General features: G+C 43.7%; 1 protein-coding gene across 1 annotated transcript in view; it reads left to right on the forward strand.

Moving 5' to 3' along the window:
* The window catches only part of NECAB2 (N-terminal EF-hand calcium binding protein 2), a 163,231-nt gene that overhangs the window by 132,255 nt on the left and 11,033 nt on the right, over positions 1-19,943 (forward strand). The window contains exons 6-9 of the mRNA XM_083749971.1: positions 509-645; positions 9,495-9,613; positions 10,294-10,373; positions 15,990-16,046. Coding sequence (XP_083606097.1) covers positions 509-645; positions 9,495-9,613; positions 10,294-10,373; positions 15,990-16,046 — 393 coding nt within the window. The remainder of the gene's footprint in view (positions 1-508; positions 646-9,494; positions 9,614-10,293; positions 10,374-15,989; positions 16,047-19,943) is intronic.

Here is a 19,943-nt window from a genome sequence, read left to right on the forward strand (position 1 = left end):
CTAGACCAGCTTTCCCCAACCTGGTGCCCCTAGCTGTTTTGGGATTGCAACTCCCATTAGCCCCAGGCAGAATTTCCAATAGTCAGGGATGATGGGAGCTGTAGCCCAAATCTTCTGGAATATACCAGATGGGAAAGGTCATTGCAGAGTGACTTGGTCATCTTGATAGCAAAGTGAGAACTAAATATGATGGAGGTATAAATAGGAAAAGCATCCCACATGGACATGTACCCTGAAAGCTGGAGGAAGGTACATAAAGATGGTGCACCTTCACATAGTAATATCACATGATTGTTTGGACAGAATGCAATACATAGCAATGTGGGACATTTTTCACTTTGATAGGATTCATACTTAATATTGTTTTCCTTCTAAGGCTGCAGATTTCCACATTTACCTTTCTTAAAAGAAAACAGCAGTTCATGGAGGAAATGTTCTTTGGGTGATGTTGTTCATTCAGGCAGCTTGGGAGTTTTCCAGCAAGTTTTATCTTCTTCTTCCTCCCCAGGTGTATGAAAGAGGAACCAATGTGGACCAGTTTGTGACCCGTTTCCTGCTGAAGGAGACAGCCAATCAGATTCAGTCCTTGCTCAGCTCGGTGGAAAGTGCCGTTGATGCTATTGATGAGCAAACCAGTCAGATAAGGTCAGGTCTTTCATTTGTCCTATATTGAATTTAACCTGTTCTACTGTTTTCTGTCTACTGTTGTGCTTTGGAATCGTCACAAGATTATTGTTTTTGGTGTCCCCTTAAGACAAACATTCTACATGCTGTCTCTAGCAACGTAATACCTTAACCCCTGGGGCCAGTTCCATGTCTAAGGCCATCTGGCCAGGCTCAACTTTGTGGGTAGAGCAGTGGTGGATTTACCTGGTGGCAATGGCAAAAGAAGACAGTAGCACTCTCATCAGTGCTAAACAGCCAAAGGCTGCCATTTTAAGTTCCCACACTGCCCTGAGCTGATGGGATATTGTGGGTATTGTGGGAAATTAATATGGCAGCTCTCAGATCCTTAACCACCTGATTCTGGGAAATATTTTGAAGGGAACCTTGGGACAGGCATAATGGGTGGCTCCTTTGAGCTCTGGTGCCTTAACTCTTCCACTCCTTGTGGGGAATTTTTCCTATTGGAGGGATGGCACTGGAGAAGCAGAGTTCCCTCCTAGAGTTGTGCTGTCTTGTCAACAGAAGTTTCAGAAAATGGGGGAAGTTGCAGATTAGGGCAGGAACAGGAAAATCCCATGGCTTCTATCCCCCCCCCCCCGCCACCCCCTTGAGTCTTTGCAAAAAGCTAGAAGCAGCAGGGAAAGCACCAAAATAAAAGGGTTACCATGAATCACAGCCTGGATTCAGCAACAAGAAGTTAAAATGTCACACAGCTCTACAGAGCTTGTTGACCAGAACCCAAAAATGGTTGCCATGGAAATGGGGGAAATCAGAAGCTCCTATCAAGAGACCTCCACACCCACCACCCGGTGTTCTAAATTAAAGAAAAGAAACAGAAGGCTACAAAGTTCCAGCAGGCAGCTTGTCAGGGAAGATCTTTCCATTCGTTGGGACCTTGTGGGAGAATCATCAAGATCCTAAACAGCAGCCCTGTATTGAACTCTCCCCCTGTATTGTATTTCTCTATAAATTCTAGTTATTGTTTTTGCATATATGCATATAAGTTGCAACATGCAAATTAGTGTCTCTGTGTGAACCAGTCTGACGTATGAATTGACATATGTTGCATACACACCATATATTTAAAGCATGTGGCTTTCCCCCAGAGAATCCTGATTGGTTATGGGACAAGATAGACCAATGAGAACAACTGAAAGTCTTTAATCTGTGGGTGTCTCCCTAGTACACTTTGCCTTTAGATATTTAGGAGTCCAAGTGACCAAAAAATCCAAATGAGACTTTTGCTGCTAATTATTTCCATGTTTGCACATATGTAACACCCTGGAATTACTTGACTCTGTCTTCATTTGATAGGATCTCCTTGATAAAAATCATGGTTTTACCAGCGAAGTTCATCTACCTTGTGCTGTTCTCCCCACTGAAATTCCTGTCCAACGTTCTAAATGGAAACTTTCATTTTAAAAGAAAAATGCCCATGTACTGCTAAGATTCTCAGATATATTAAAGAAAAAACCAATGGAAGGAGCGTAGGGTATTCCCTTTTGGAAACTATATTATGAGGCTTACCAGCTCAGGCACTTACCATCCTATATTAATGACTCAAGTGACAAGCCCTGGAAACGAGTAGAGCGTTCGTAATTACAACAGTCTAATCCACACTGCATTTCATTTATTGAAAAAGAAGCAAATAAAAGTCTGCAGATGCAATGCAACATATTGAAAATGATCCTGAAGATTTAGGAATGCAGAAAGCAAGCCTGAATTCTCACCATCTCTCTGTTAATTCCAGTACACGAATACCCTACATTTTATTTAAAAATCAGAGTAAGTGTGAGTGAACGAAAAGAAAAAAATAGGGATAAATTTTGTGACTATTACAGTACATAAATTCTAAACCAATTCCCAGGGATACATAGAGGAACCACCTTCAAAAACACAACACGGACTTGGTTGATGTGGTATCAGCTCAACTTCCACAGGGTGCTAGGGAACTTACGCAAGTCAAAAATTTATGTCTCCGTAGTTTAAGGTGCTGAGCTACAGTTCCCAGGAATTGGGGGGGGCGGGGGAGAGATGCCTGTTAAGGTGGTATCAGAGTGCTTTGAATACATGGTGTGGATCTGATTTCCTGGCTCTGAAAATACATCTTAATGGTGTGCCTTAAATATCTACTTAGCGCTATTAAGTTCAGTGAGGTTTACTGTCTGGTTAGAGTGTAGAGGACTGCAGCATTAAAATATATTTCCCTCTCCTTTCCCAGCCGCAGGGGGAAATGATTTCTGTGGACACTGAGGGCAGGGGACGATTAATCGGGGGGGGGGGATGTATATGGCAAAAGGGTTAAGCACCAGCTCACCTCTGCTGCTCATCTCTGCTTAAATTTACTATCTCCAGCAGTTGTATTTCAGTTGCAAAACTCTAGACTAGTTTGGCCTTGAGGATCTACAGGAAACAAGAATACTTTCCCACTCTAGCTTCACTGCTATCATCAGGGTTGGAACACCACTTTTTTAATAACCAGAAAACTTAAACAGAAGTACCTGTTATGGGTGGGGGGTGTTCCATTAGGTTATCTTTTGAAATGACAGATATGAATGTAAGAAAGAACCTGTGAAGAACCCTGCTGGATCAGACCAATGGCCAATCTAGTCTAGCACACTTTTTTCACAACCACCAATCAGATGCCCCTGGGAAGTCTACAATATGGTGATGAATGAAAGGCCCCTGCCCTCCCATTGTTCCCCAGTTACTCGTATTCAGATGCCTACTGCCTCTGACCCTGGAGGTAAGTAGAAAGCCATCCTGGCCACTGGCTATTGATAGCCTTATCCTCCATGTGTTTGCCTGATCGCCTTCTAAAGTCTTCTAAGTTAGTGGTCATCTCATTTTGTGGAAAGCAATTCCAGGGTGAAAGGCTGTAGTTTAGTGGCAGCAAATCGGCTTGAAATGTAGAATCTCCCAAGATTCAATGCTATGTAGCTCCAGGTCAGACTGGAAATGTTCCTTGCCTGAAACCCTGGAGAGCCACTGCGAGTCAGTGCAGACCAGGGTTGCCCAAACTTGGGTCTCCAGCTGTTTTTGGACTACAATCCTCATAATCCCTGACTACTGCTTCTGCTAGCTAGGGATGGTGGGAGTTGTAGTCCAAAACAGCTGGAGACCCAAGTTTGGGAAGCCCTGATGTGGACAATTCTGAGCCACATGGACCCAGGGGTCAATATAAGGCAACTTCCTGTGTTTCTATGTGCCATGTGGGAGGATGCAGCAAAGAGAGGCAGTCTCTAAGCTCTTAGCTCTGAGTAGCAAAAAGCCGTGCTCATGTTCATGTCTTTCAGTCGCCAGCTTGACTTCCTGCTTCCTCTTCTTCCTCTGCAAGATGCTGGAGTCAGGAGTGTTTCTGGAGCTTCTCCTCCTTTTCTGTTCTCACTCTGCTTCTGCCGCTTTTGATTTATTTTGCATCAGTCTCTGGTATATTCAGCAGCCTCAACAGCCAATGTATATTCATGAGAATTACTTAACAGAGCAGAATGGATCTCCCTGCATTGCAGGTGGATATGATGCATCAAGTCTCTCCTCTCTGAGTATGGCCATCACTTTGGTGCTGCAGTTTCATTTTTAGCAAGTGTGCTATTATCAAGTCTACCCCCCCCAAATAATAATAATAATAATAATAATAATAATGGGGCAGGGTGTCTGCCTACAAAGCTTGGACAAGCAATATCCAAGCAAACTATGTTCTTCTGCCTGTGTGTATTTGGCAGTGTTTTGGGGACAGGGGAGACAGACCTCAGGAAGAGGCAATGCACTGCCCAAGGCTCCAGTATTTGGTGATGAGAACAATCTGCAGCTACCTCCAGACTCTCAGAATTTGGGGGGAGGGATTCAAGTGCAAGAAGGAAATTTTAGGCTTGCCCAATTAAAGCGGATTAAAGTGCTCTGTTGCTGTGGGTACAACAAATCTGCTTTTCTATTTTTTAAAAAAAACTGACTTGTTGTGGTTAAAAAAGTGACAGGTAAATGCACTGAAAACCATAGGACAAATAAATGATTAATAGGGAGGTGTAGAAACACTGCTCAAGTAAATCAGGATGAATGGAAGATTGTCCTACAACTTTCCCGCAAACTAATCAGAGCAACTTCTCCATAAAGACTGGGCATAGTCTGACCTTCACATAAGTTTTGTACAAGCAAATCATGATGAATGTTGAATTAAAAGGTGATCTAAAGGAGATGTAGGAGTGAATGAATCAGGTAACAAGAAAAGCAACCCTGTGGTACCTGCTGAGTGACTGCTGTGCTGGATCATGATGAAGCCATGTAGTAGCCAAACTACACGATGCAGACAAGGCATAGGTGTCCCACTTTTCCAAAATGTTGTGGCCCTTTCCCTAAAGAAAAAAAGTCCTTTACACCCTTCAGATTGGTCTGCCAGGCCAGAGGAATAAATAGGAGCTGTGTATATGGATCCAGGTTAGGGGTCACCAACATTATGCTGTTGGAACCAGTTCCCATGAGCCCTGACCAGCATGGACAGTGGTGAAGGAGGATGAGTTTGGAGGGCACGACGTTGGCTATACCTGATGTCAGTGCTCATTTTGAATTGGGTTTGATTCTAAATATAGATGCAAAGCAGCCTGGTATGCTGAATTTGGGGATTGTGTTGATTCTTTCTAGACAGTCACACCTGTGCTTGTGGCCTCTATGTTGTATTTCATTCTGAATTGCATTGCCCTTGCTGAAGGATTCGGAGAAGTAGCTTAAAACTGCTTCACTCTAGCGCATGGCCTAGATGGAGGCTGGACGGTGGATTCTACTGACACCTGACCTCCAGTTGCTGCTCTCGGATTAAATGATCAAAGGAAGGTTTAACATTCACATCAATTACTTCTATTTTACGGTTCAGGCAGCCTTACCCCACCCCCGCCACAGGCCTAATGTATTATAATGCAGGGGTGTGGAGCCTGAGGCCAGGGACCTCAATGCAGCCCTCCACGCCTCTGTGTCAGGCTCTCAGAACTCTCTCCAGTCACACCCCATCTCCCCAGGCCAGCTTTGCACTCTCCTGTGAGTCTTTTGACCTAGCTGAAATCTGTCCTTGGAACTCTGAAAAGGCTTCCTGCTTGCCTGGGTGGAGGATAGAGAAGGGTGAGGTGGGGGGGGTGTATAGAAGCAAGCCGTCTATAAAAGGTAAAGGTACCCCTGACCGTTAGGTCCAGTCACAGACGACTCTGGAGTTGCATGCTCATCTCACTCTATAGGCCGAGGGAGCCGGTGTTTGTCCGCAGACAAAGCTTCCAGGTCATGTGGCCAGCATGACTAAGCCACTCCTGGCGAACCAGAGCAGCGCACGGAAATGCTGTTTACCTTCCCACTGGAGCAGTACCTATTTATCTACTTGCACTTGACATGCTTACGAACTGCTAGGTGGGCAAGAGCTGGGACTGAACAATGGGAGCTCACCCCATCACGGGGATTCGAACTGCCGACCTTCCAATCAGCAAGCCCTAGGCTCTGTGGTTTAGACCACAGTGCCACCCGCGTCCCAAGCCTACTATAGAAGGAAGTAAAAATTACCACTCACTTTTGCTTCAGGTCCTGCCCTCCACAGGGATGTGCCCCCCCCCCGAAGGTTGTGTGGAAGCCATTTTGGCCCTCAGACTAAAAGAAGTCCACTCCTGTTAGTACATTACAGCAGAACTGCATGGATAAAGGGTCTGGAAACCAAGTCTTATGAGGAATGGTTCAGAGACTTGGGTGTGTTCAGCCTGGAGAAGAGTGAGAAGTGATAGGAGAAGAGTGAGAAGTGATCTTCAAATATCTGAAGAGCTGTCACATGGAAGCTTGTTTTCTTCTGTTCTGAAGGGTGGCACCTATGAGTCTATGCATGGCTACCTATCCATTTTCTGGGTGCTGCCTTTAACCTATTAAACTAGAAAGCTCTGGGTTGCTGGTATGTTTTTCATGTGAGCTGGTGTTTTAAGCTTTATTTATTGATTTGTCAAATGCTGGTGGTTGTTAAAATGTTGCAGGTTTTTACATTTGCGTGTAAGGCACCTAGAGATTGTTCTGCATTAGGAGACAAAGGACTTGTTCACAATTCCCCTTTGTCCCAAGCCTAGAAAGCACAGGTCTGAGCAGTTTTCAGTTTGCACCCTCAGGAAAACCCACTCCACCACTGAATCGGAACAAATGCTGATCCATGGAAAACCAGTCGTCCCCCCCCCCGGGGGGGGGGGGAGTGGTGAGACAAGTGGAAGTGTGGAAGAGCCCTAAGAGAGCAATTGTAATAATGATTTTATTCTACACAGCTGTGATATTTTCTTATGAGTTGTTGATTTAGAAATACCCATAGATAAAGTATAAATCATTTGTCTGCTCAGAAGTCAATTCAATCGGACTTACTCGCAAGTAAGCTGGGTTATGATTGCAGCAACAACTTTTTTTAAGGTGTGTGTGTGTGGGTGGATGGGTGGGTGGGTGGGTGGGTGGGTGGCCTGGCTTTAGATGCCAAGCTTTCTTCTGTTTGAAAGTAAATATATGTTTAATACATTGGCAGAGTTGTACTGAGCAGGTGCCAGATCAGCAGAAGAGGAAACAATCAAGTAGCAATTAGTCCTTGGATGGAACAGCTAAAGATTTATTTCTCTGCTCATGGGCCTCCAGATGAAATAATCAATGACTGCTTGCTTTCCACTTGCATTCTATGGAACTCTGAATAAACAAGGTAGAAGCAGATGATTACTTCTGGAGGAGTGGGCTTTCCTGCAGAGACCCTGGGGTAGCTGCCAAGGGACCCACATCCCCCCCCCAACATGCTGCTTTTATATACCAAACAAAGCACTGTTATTTTTGAGCATCAGGCATATCAGCTGGAGTGAGTGGCTGCACTGTTATGAAATATCCTCTCAGTACCATTATAACCATCCTTTTACCTACCCCCCACCCACTCTTCCATTCTTATTTTTCAGCTTATCCCACAGACACCTTTTTTTAACCTTTCCTACATCTTTCCAATCTTCCCCAGTTGTCAAGGGTACCAACTTATCTCGGTGATGAGAGTAGACAGGAAATTGTTCCCTTGGCAATTAACAGTACCGAACGGCAGGTTATGTACCCGCTAGCAGATTGCCTTAAAGCCGCTGCAAACTTGAAACAAAACATAATTCAGTATCTGTGAGGCCTGCCCATGTGAAGATGTGCATCTCTCATCAATGTGATAAGTAAACAAGAATAAGCAAGAAAGGCTTATCCTTGTCCTCCATATTGATAAAATCCTGTCAGTGGCAACTAGCCATGATGGCTATGTTCTGTCTCCACTGTGGAGAGCAGTGTGCCTCTGAATATCAGTTGCCAGGAGTCCCAAGGGTGGAGAGGGATGCTGTGCTCGGGTCCTGCTTGCAGGCTTCCCACAGAAATCTAGTCAACCAATGTAAGAACAAGATTCTGCTGGATTAGATGGGAATTTAGTCCAATCCAGCAGGGCTCTTCCTATGTTCTTCATGGATACAGTGGTACCTTAGGTTACAGATGCTTCATGTTACAGATGCTTCAGGTTACAGACTCCGCTAACCCAGAAATAGTACCTCGGGTTAAGAACTTTGCTTCAGGATGAGAACAGAAATTGTGCGGCAGCGGCACAGCGGCAGTGGGAGGCCCCATTAGCTTAAGTGGTACCTCAGGTTAAGAACCATTTCAAGTTAAGAACAGACCTCCAGAATGAATTAAGTTCTTAACCCGAGGTACCACTGTATTGGTTGGGAGAAGCCAATGTGGTACCCTCTCAATCTTGTTAGACCTTGAATCCCATCGTCCCTGACCACTGGGCATGCTAGGTGGATGTCGATAGAAGTTGGAGGGCACCATTTTGGCTACTCTGTGCTAAATTATCCAGGTAGGGATTTGATCATCTGGCCCTAACCTCTTGATGCAGGCTATTTATTCAGACTATTTACAACCCATCCTCTCTCAGAACAAATGACATGGGAAAGTATAAAGCACCAAAAAGGAAAAAAAAAAAAGCCACCCCTAAACCTAAACCTAAACTAACCATATACTGTGAAATGAACCATCAAATAAATAAAGTAACTAAAAATAACAGAGTAAATGAAACACTAATCAACTTGCAAAACTTAAATGGCCTGAGCAAATCAGTCTTAACCTGGCCCAAAACAGTCAACAGCCAGTGTGGCATAATGGTTAGAGCATTGGGTTATGACCTGGGAGAGCAGGGTTTGAATCCCCACTCAGCCGTGAAGCTCACAGGGTGAGCCAGTCACTTTCTCTTAGCCTAACCCACCTCACAGGGTTATTGTGATGAAAATGTGAAACACATACACCACTTTGAGTTCCTTGGAGGAAAAGGTGGTATATTGATGCAATAAATAAAGGAATAAGATAACAAAGTCTGGAAGAGGAGGGCATTCCATAGACGGGGGTGCAATCTTCTCTCAGTGGTAAGGTGTATTGTGCATTGGCTGAAATAACATACAGGTATGTATTATGTCATGGGAAATGCTTTGTAAAAAAATGTATATATTAGGTAAAGTTGTTTACAAAAATGTGTCTGTTAAGAGAAACTTGCACTCAAATGTTTGTGAATTTTCATGAGTTTTTAAAATAAATTTGCAAACTGATGTGGAAATGTGGAGAACTCAATTTAAAATGGGGGTAAAAATGAGAAATGGAAAGAATTGGTGGCCCAGTTGCTGTGCTACTGCTGCATTTCATTACTACATCACCATTAAAATTTGTATACTGCCTTATACCCATAGATCTCAGTGCGGTTCACAACATGAAAAGCTATTTATTATCTAAAAGGGGGGAAATGTGTTCTTTTGTGTTAATGTATTTCTTTCCTCCAATTGCAGACAGTTCCACAGTAAATCTGGCCACGGTGTCATGGACACCTGGTACGACAACCCTGTGCCTAATTATCCCCCCAACAACAGAATTGTAACCAAAGAACGCAGGAAAAGCTTCCAGACTGGTGAGTGTTGCTACAGATGCTGGGAAGCCAGCCTTGAGTAGGTTGGTGGCTTGCATGACCATCAATGGAAATTAATCAATGGGAGCTAAGTAGTGTTTTTTTTTCCTATAAAAAATGTTTAGGGGTATTCTTTGCAACCACAATCTGAATTCAAGCTGTGAAGGAAGACTCCAGAGGGGCCCTAGAATGTGTTCCTGATTATTCCTTGGACACTCCTGCCCACCTGTCAAACATTGCTCACAGAGGCCAGTTCTGTTTTAGGAGAAGAGCCTAGAGCCCTGTGGCAGGACCTGATATGGGGAACCTGCAGTCCCTATAGCCTATAGCCATTGGGCTATAGTTCCCATCATCCCTGACCACTGGCCATGCTGGCTGGTGGGGTGGGACTGATGAGAGCTGGTGTCACTCTGGAAGGCCACAGCCCCTGTCCCTGGCACAGACAGCACTGTGTTAGATGGTACAATGATCTGACCTTGGTATAAGGCAATTTTGTGTATGCCAAGGGAGATATACGAGGTCAGCTATTCAGCTAAGGAAGACTGCCAAATGCTGTGAAACCTTTTTGTGTTGTTGTCCCTCCTGGCAAATGCTACTTTTTTCTTTTGCAGCCTGGTCCAGAATGTCTGCAACCTCTTGCCCGATGTCCTTTTCTTGCCCCATAACTACCTTTCTTTCTGCAGCCTCTTCAGACACCAAGGAGGAAGGCTTGGAAGCTCAGATCAACAGGTTAGCAGAGTTGATTGGGAGGCTGGAAAACAAGGTAAGGAGGACCTTGTGTTTTCAAAAATCTATTTTGACAGTGTCATCATGACGAAAACAACATTGTGGTTCCATCAGTTTTATTAGACACTCGTAACAATACCACTCTGACATTAAAGCACACCAGACTGATCAGCCTTGTGATTCAACATTGCACCTGATATCATCTCCAAGAGCTCTGGCTGGGTGGCTGCTAGACAGTGGGATGTGCCAACAGAATCCAGGTTCCCAACACCAGGTACAGGTAAATGTTAACTCAGCCAACCAGTGACGTAGCGTGGGTTGTCAGCACCCGGGGCAAGGCAAGTAATTTGTGCCCCCTAACCCGTGGATTTTAGCAGGGGGCAGAGAGCACCCCCACGCTACGCCACTGCAGCCAACAGCTGATGAGGAGGTTTGGACCCTAAAGATCAAAGTCTCTGTCTCTCTAACCTCAAATCTCAGCTGGTGTTGAACCACACAACCTGGAGGACACATTTGGGAGAGGCATGTCCCTCCTACTTTCCCCAACCAGGTTTTAGTGACACAAACAAGGTCAGCAATAGCACCCAAAAATCTGACAGGACCTTAGGTTTGGTCCCCAGGTAATAAGGTTGGAAGATGGACTAGATGAAGAGTAGGCTTTCCTTTTTGCCCTGCACCTGCACCTCTGTTGCACCAGTGGTCACTGTAAGATTTATAAATTCAGTTTATCTCACCATAGTGGGATGAATTTTGCCCATGCTCAGTCTGCTGCCCAGGGACTAACTGTTGATGGAGAACTTGAAGTATTCCCCCCACTTCCTTAGAGTTCTTTTTCTTTAAAGCAGATTTGGGCCAGACTGACTTTCAAAGAGAAAGCTCCTCTAGCAACCCATCTCTGAAAAATAGGACACTTGACCCCCCTGCTTGTTGACAAGCTAAGTATTGAGTAGGAACTCATGGAATGGAAATGGAGCATAGAGGAAACCTCAGAGTAAATAATGCATAACACAACAGAAGCATATCACCCTTGAATTCTTAAAGTGAGAGGTGAACAGGAAGACCCAAATGTGATACAAAACAGCAAACTAGGACTAAAAGCTGTGAAAATAAGAGAGAGAGAGAGAGAGAGAGAGAGAGAGAGAGAGAGAGAGAGAGAGAGAATGGTTTTCATCTTTTTGCAGGGTGGGGCAAGAATGAGCATTTTTTGTCAATCACCTTTTTGATGTTATTTTTTACGTTTTGTATTCTGGATTCTGTGCTCTGTATGCTTTTACAGTTTTAAGTAGCTTTGATGAATGAAAAGCAAATGGTCATGATGAGGTAGAGATGCTCCCAAAATTCGCTTCTCCCGAATTTCTCCCTGGTGATTGTGTACTTTGAAATGTCCAGGGGAGCAGGGGAGGGATAGGAAATTGAGTGGGAGGAAGGAGGTGGAATATCCTGAAGGAGAACCCTCCATGCTTCAATATTTTCTTGCAGGTTCCACTTCTTAAACCAGAATTTAAGATGAGTGAAACACTAGGCAGAGTGAACTGGAAAAGCAACTGGGGATCATAATTGGGGAAATCCTTCCTTCCATGCTGTAATGTGAAGATGGGGGGGAGGCAGGGATGATGAGGTAGATATGGAAACATTTGCCTAGGCAGGTGCATGCTTGTGGCTCACAAGTGCAGTGGAAATAACTCCAATCAGACAGCAGTGTTGGGTGAAATCAGGCCACAACTTCATTGGCTAAACAGCAGGTAAGCAGGGTTGGCATGGCAGTAGAGCGAGGATCAATTTCTTCTTCCACTCAGCTCTTCCTGGTGGAATGGTATTCTGCTTAGAGTTGGGAAGCACCCAACCTCCACCCCACCATGGGAGTTGGCCAATGATGAACCTTGGCATGCTGCTGCTATCCTATTCAATGCAGTGGGGCTTACTCTCAGGTAAGTGGGGTTAGGACTGCACCATAACTTATCTTAGAATCCATAGTATATTATTTGCAGCCCTCAGTATTTTAATACTTGCATTCACTTCGGCCATGTCTTGAAGCCATGTTTTATGGATGGTGCAGCAATAAAACTGCTAGCACGTTTGCAAAGCTAAGCAGGGTCTGGTATAGTTTCAAACTGGATGGGGGACCACATGTCAAGATTCCTGCATTGCAGAGGGTTGGACTAGATGACCCTCAGGGTCACTTCTAAATCTACAGTTATATGATTCTATGAAGTCCTTCAAATTCAGAGCTGTGGAGCTGGATCTGACTGGTGGGCCAGCTAGATATGTCCCCCACCCCTGCAGGCAAAGTTTGACAGGTCCAATCACCCCACCCCATGTCACAATCATAGGCAATCATAGGCATAGCCTACAAAGTGTTGGGATCGCCAGGTCTAACAAAGCACTGTGCACATGGGCTTTGCAAGGCCTGAAGTTCAGCTGATGGTTGGGTTTTGTGAACAGTGCTTTGCAGGTGCCACTGATCAGCAGTGCCTGCAAGCTGACTTTTGGCTGAGTTTCATCTCCACCTACCCCATCAGTTGGTTGTTGGATGAAAGCACTGTGCAAAATTGCGCTCTTAATTGGGGTTTTTGAAGATGTCTCCAGAAGCCCAGGTCAAAGCACTGTCTTGCCCTGCTCTTTGAAAGGGACTTTATAGACACCACAGAGCAGCTGATTTGCAGTGCCCGCAAGCATCTTTTCTGCTGAGCCCCATCCCCTCCTGCTGCACCCCTGATATCATGCATCACATCCTGTGTAGGGCAGCCGGGCATGACCTTTTGGGTGTAATGAAGGCAGCAGGCTAGAGGTCTTCCCTGCTGTTCTAAGTCTTCCTTCTGAATTCTAATGCTGGTACCTGGATTTGCTTGCTGACAACAGGAGCAAAGGATGTGGATTTTGTTCCAAAAATAATTCATAGAAATGTACACACATTCTAAAGCTCACAAATATGGACTGGTATTCACACACACACACACACACACACACACACACACACACACACTGTTACCTTGACAACCAGCTTCTAAAAATGTGGCCAAGATGATCATTATTTTATAGAGGTGCCCCTCTCCCTGGGTTGTTATGACAACACAAAAGAATAACTGTGAGGTCTCCAGTATATGACTCTTCCAAAGGAGTCTCTGTAACCAGCAGGCAATACTTGCACTTAGTGGGGTTTGGAGATCCCTGGCCTAGCTGGTTATCCACCCCAGCGTAGCCACACAAGGGATTTAAGGGTTCTTCAGCCCTAGACACTTGCTGACTATTCTGCTCCTATAAGGTGCCAGAAGTTAGCAACTAAGGGCTGAAGTCGGAGGACCCTGGGGCTTGGCAGAGCAAGGAGAACCTTGTCTCTTTGTGACTGTACTTGAATGCCACCATTGTGAGTGGTGACAGGGTGGAACTGCAGCTACCAGTTCAGAAGAGGTGATAGAAGGGACGAATATGGTTCTCCACCTAGTCCTGTATAGAGGTTTTTTAAAAAAATAAAAATGCAAAAAATGTTTATAAATTTAATTAATAAGCAATACAAAACAATTATCTAACTACATTGTAGAAAAGGTTAAGGACAAAAATCTTCATGTTGCATATAGAGCAAATCAGTGAAAAATAGTAAAATTTAATTCTTCCTTAACTTATTTTATAGTATCATGTAATCAATCACAGTTCCTTCTGTCTCCCACTATCCAGTCTAATTGTTAACATTTGCCATTTGCTTCTCCATCTTTCCTGGCTTCCTTTTCTTTTCTTTTTTTGCATACATGATCCTTGCTAAAGTGAAGATAGACAATACTTGGTGACAGATATTCTTAGATCTCCTTAAATTGTTCACATTGTTCAATAGACATAGCAATAGTCAGCCTGAAACCCCAGAGAGCTGCTGGCTGTCAGAGCAGACAGAACTGAGCTACAGTGCAGAATCTAGAGAAATGTAAATTTCAGAGAATTACAGAGTTTCAGTTGAAATATTGTATCAGAAAGTATGGATCATATTAAAATCCAAACCAAACTGAATTTCCATGCTCCCCCACCCCAATCCCTAGCCACTCATCCGCAGCCCTCCCTGCTCACTGGGAAACTGGTCCTGTCCGTGGCTAACCCTTCCTGCAGCATTTCCTATAGCTTAGGGAATTTGGATCGGAAAACATGCCAGCCTTCTTCCTTCTCACATTAACAATTCATGGGGAGGAGGGAGAATTTCCCTTCCTCTGATGCACATCACACAGCAAAGGCGTTTAATCTATCTCAGGCGTTTAATCTATCTCAACACCACAGGAGAAATACGAACCCTTACAGGAGCCACTAATTAAGAAATGGACTCAGGTTATGCAGTAGCATGGCACATTTGGGGTCCATGTGTGTGAGAGAAAGCAGGGATATGGGGTGGGGGTTTTTTAAGCATTGTGGTATAGTTTTGGTTGCCTCGCCCCCAAAAGGATATTGTAAAGTTGGAAAAGGTCCAGAAAAGGGCAACCAAGGAGATGAAGCTGGGGCTGATGGGAATCGGAGTCCAACAACCTCTGGAAGGCCACAAGTGCCTGGTTTAGTTTTTGTTTGATATGTTCCTGTATATTTTGATGAACATACTGTTAATTGATGCAGATGTTATTTTCTAATGCTTTGTTCTTGCTTTGAGCTCAACGTAGTTTTCGGAAAAGCGGCATACACATGTTGAATCAAATCAGAGTGAAATGTTCGCTAATTGTAGCAAGTGGTGAAATTTGCATGTGTGTGTGAATCACACAGATTAAAGAGGAAGCAGAACTTTCCGTCTCTGTGGGTCAGCTGAGGCTTAGCCTATAAATACAGCAAAATGAAGTACACTGGCAGAGTGATCTGTGCCATTTCAGACTGCATGGGGAATGGAGAAAAAGCACAGAGCCTCAGTCCTAGATGGCACTAATTGCTGCAATGGGTATCAAATAAATATACTTCCGTCGCAATGTCTTGGTGAATTCTGATTCTGAATTCTGTATGAAATATGATCTGTTCTACCTAGGGCTTGGGGGAGAAATTTGACTTAGTTTGCCTTTTAATGAGAAACTACATAATTCACACTTTTCAAATTGACTTGTTATCTGAAACACACTTATCCTTCAAAGCTCAGTTCTCTGAATTTTGTGGTGCAGTTTTCCAAGCAAACCTTATGTATGAAAATGCACATAATTGGGTGGAAGTATTCTGAAAAGGCATATATTGGTTAAAAGAACAGTAATGCACATGCATTATATTAGAAAAATGCAGAAAGTTTGTATTTTAGTCAAAGCTGCATACAAAAAATGTGTTTATTAGGCAAAATTATCACAATCGTGACCAATTGTCATAGGGATTTTTGCTTTGTATTTTTTTAAAAAATCAAATTGCTGCAGAAATGTGGAGAACTGAATCTAATAGAGAAAAGATGAGGCACCTAGAAAAACAAAATAGATAGATTAGCCCATCTCTATCACACTGGCTCTTGCAATGAGTGTCACACAGAACAATCCTTAGCTGCAATGTCTTTTGGTGAATTCTGGTTAGCTAGTGTGTATATGAAATAAGCTCTGTTCCATGTGAACTCCTATGCCACACAGTTGCTAATGGGGGCTTTTGCTGATTTTTGTTGTTTCTAGTGGGGGGTTTTCACTACTAAAGCTTCTAATCTTTCTAAAAATTGTTTTCCCCACTACAGACTCTTTGGTTTGACCTGCATCAGCGACTGTCAGACAGTGAAAACACAGCTTGCACAGTGAGTACTCAAAAAAGTTCCTGTCTCTCTTCAGGAAATAAAATACATTTACATATGCAAATCACCAGAATGGGGAGGGGCGTTTGCCCCCACCCCTTCATCTTAGACCTCCATCTGCTGCAAATATGAGTCGAAAGGTCATTTCTTCTTTATGCAAGCCAGGAGGAAGGCCTAATGAGCTTTCCCCTCCTGTGGAATCCTAGGTTGTCCAACACATGCTGTCCCCTCTTATATCAACATGAAACGCCATCTCAGCCATATGGTCCATTTGCTGTTTTTGCAACCCCTTGAAAAAGGAAGCAGGTCACAACTTTCTTAAAACTGGAGGAGAGACTTGTTTAGTTTAACAGAATTTGTACACCACTTAATTGTAAAAACCTTTAAGCTGTTAACATAAATAAAATTGTTGATAAAAATCAATAGTTAAAGAAAACGTTCACCTAAAAAACTAAAAAACAGATGAAATGAGCAGTTAAAAACACACATTAAAAATAAAATTGCATGTTAAAAAAACATGTCATCTTCTCTAAACAAAAATGTTTCTAGCAGACACTGAAAACAGGACAGCAAAGGCCCAATGTCAATGGGCAGGGAGTTCCACAGGATAGGTGCTGCCACATTGAAAAATTGATTCTTTCCTGTGCAGAATAAATATTGAATGACTCTTGTGCCAGTTCTTCATATCAAAGTAGTTGAGTAGACACAGATGGGGGAAGGTGATATTCAAAGTAAACTGGTCTCACGCTGTTAAGGGCTTTATAGACTAATAGCAAAAACCTTTAACTTGGCCTGCTAACAAATAGGCAGCCAGTGCAGATGTCATATGATCTCACTACACATTTTTATGTGCAATTTTCCCTAGCATACATACCCATTATTGCAAAGCATATTTCCACCACTATATTTTTTTTCATGCACACTTTACCTTGGTACCTGCATTTTTGTACACATTACTTGGCTGGAGAACTGTATTGCAAAATTCAGAGGAGGGTGAATTTCCCAGGGTGGCTGTCTCTCAGCTCACATATTATTGCAGAAAGTGCCAGTTAGGTAGATTTGCCTGTAATATGAGAAATGAATCACATTTCTCCTCCGCATCTAGCAGTAGCCTGGTAAATAAATAAACATTAAGGCCAGTTCATAATACTGTGTTCTGGTTTGACTCTGCAGTTGCCAGCTCTAAAACTCTATGAAGTGGCGTAGCGTGGGGGGTGCAGGGGGGGCCGGCCGCACCGGGCGCAACATCTGGGGGTTAGGGTTAGGGGGCGCAAATCCACGGGTTGGGGGGTGCAAATTACTTGTCTTGCCCCGGTGCTGACAACCCACGCTACGCCACTGAGTCTATGATTCTGTTATTGCGATTGTGAACACACTATATTAGTTGATCTAAAGATTTTTAATCATAAAAATATAAGCCCCGCTGGATCAAGCCAAATCATCCTTTTATGACAGTGGCCAGCCTGCAAACATATGTGGGTGCAATCGCCAATGGATGAGTCAGCTAAATATTGCAGCCCAGTGGCAAATATGTGCTTTGAAGCCTGCAGGAAATGCCTTTTGAAACCTCACAAACTATAGAGAGGTGGCTGGATCAGATCTAGGGCTTTGGCAGCTGGTCTCGGCTACAAGCAAAACCCAGCTGAATTCTTTAAATTTGGAGGTTCAAGTACATTATGGTGGTATGGGAAACTGTCGTGTGAGGGGCCAATGGCCGTAATAAAGATCAATCCAATCCAATCCAGCTGAATTTTATAAAATGATAAATACTGTGGAATCATTATTTCAACTGAAGAAAAAAGATGCTGCGACGGACAGCAGAGCAGAGCCAGACCAGAGTCTGGCGATGCCATCCTCCTGAAATTCCACCAGAGTGCTGGAGCCTCTCTCTGGTTTCCTATAGAGTCTGCTAGCCACAGAGGGGGAGGAACAGCACCTTGGGGAGGGGAAAGAATAAAAGGAGCAGTTTCTGAAGGGAGAGAGTTAGATAGGGCTGGATTTAAGATGAGAGATAGGGCTGGGTTTGAGAAGAGGACTAGGATTTGATTTGAGATGTTAGACAGGTTTCAGGTTGGGAGACAGGGAGAACTGGTTCGGAGTTAAGTTAAACATCCACACTGAGGGGACTATCCAAAGCAAGAGGACAGGGCCTCGCAGCTTGGATGGGGAGACTGGGTTGAGTGTCTGGAGAAGGTATACAGACAGGAGTGTTCTGGGAGGGATGTGACTGAACCAGGAGAGAGAGATCTTGTGGGGATACAGGCTACCTGGGTCTCAGTATAGCCAGGAGGGGAGAGTTCTTCTAGGTACTGAAGGCTCCCAACCTAGTAACCAGGGGTGCGGTGATCCCCTGGGTCTGATATATCATTTAGAAGACCTCAGGTGTGGGATGGTTAAGAGAGTGAGTAACTAGAAGAAGTGCCCCTTGCTCATGAACCAAAATATTAAGCTGTGAAGGAAGAGGTATGGTGTTGAAAGTATTTAACTGTAATATCTAAGTGAAAGAAACTAAGTTAGGCATTTTACCATCTATTCTGGAAACGTGAATATTTATCTACCTAATGTGTACCAACTGATTTTTACTAACTGAAGTTTAAGAAGAGTTGTGCCTATAATACTTGGTTTAAGCCTGAGGCATCTTATAGTTAGTTAAAGTAAATAAGTTAACTTCTACCTGAAAGGGCACATTTCCTTACCCACTTCGTTTCATAAACTTCTTTTTGTTTAATACAACATTTCTTGTTTGTTTAATCATCTCCTGCCTGAGACTCTAAAACATTAAGTTTTCCCTCACATAAGTCCCCCGCTAGATAATCTGTGGTAAATTGTAGAAATTTGTGTAATTGGTGTACCATGAGGTGAGTGCACTATCTTTAATTGGCGGCAGTTAGCAGGAGTGGATCCATTATTAATGGGTGGTATTAATCAGGCAGATTTTCAGCTTGAGAAAAAAGATTCATTATTGCTTTATTTACAGACTGCGCACAAGATGCATCCATGTTTTTCTTTGACTCTCCTCCAAGCTGCTGAAGGGAAATGCTTTATAGCTCAGGACTGGTTGACTCTGCAGAGCAGAGCAGTACAAATAAGAGACATGTTTGTCACACTTGGCTAAGCCTTGATTGCACGCTGAATGCATAAAATGCCTTGAAAATGCAACCTCTACCTGCCAGGGACTCCCCACTGATTCCTTGTGACAGGTCCCAGATGTGTTTGAAAAGATTAGCTCAGAGATCCTGTTTTTGTTGTTGTGTGAACTGAGCTGTTGCCTGGAGAATGTGCTGCCGTTGAAAGTCTTGTGCCAAAGATTTAAGCAAGTCCCTGTCCCTGATTCCCTCCAGACAATCTATTAATCAAGTATCCTGATTTGCTTGCACAAAGCTTATGCAGTGGTTAAATTATATCCAGTCTTCATTGAGCATTCATTCTGTTTGCAGGACAGTTACATGACATAAGGCATTCATCCTGATTTGCTTACAGGGTGTTTATATGTCTGCCTTTTAGCCATTTGTTCATCCTACGCTTTGAATCCATTCCACCATCGCATTCCAAATTGCGAATGCCTGCTACTTGCAAAAGTGGATTTGGTGCACTAGAACAACTGTGCCCTTTAACCCACTTTACGTGTGCAAATCCCTCCCGCATAGACAGTCTGGACACCTATCACCCCTGCATACAAGCAGACATCTTAATACTCGTACACCTCTAGAACAAAATCTGCATGTGTATGGGCTAGAAGCAGATTCATAATGATGCTAGGCATCACTGTGCAGGAGATTTAACTCTGCTCTAGTTTTCTGGCACTTGATCAAACTAAGAACGTAAGAAGGGCCCTGCTGGATTCCTGCACTGCAGGGGGTTGGACTAGATGACCCCAGGGGTCCCTTCCAACTCTTCAAA

Source organism: Podarcis gaigeae (assembly GCF_964106915.1).
Source record: "Podarcis gaigeae genome assembly, chromosome: 8".
In the NCBI taxonomy this organism is placed as follows: Eukaryota; Metazoa; Chordata; class Lepidosauria; order Squamata; family Lacertidae; genus Podarcis; species Podarcis gaigeae.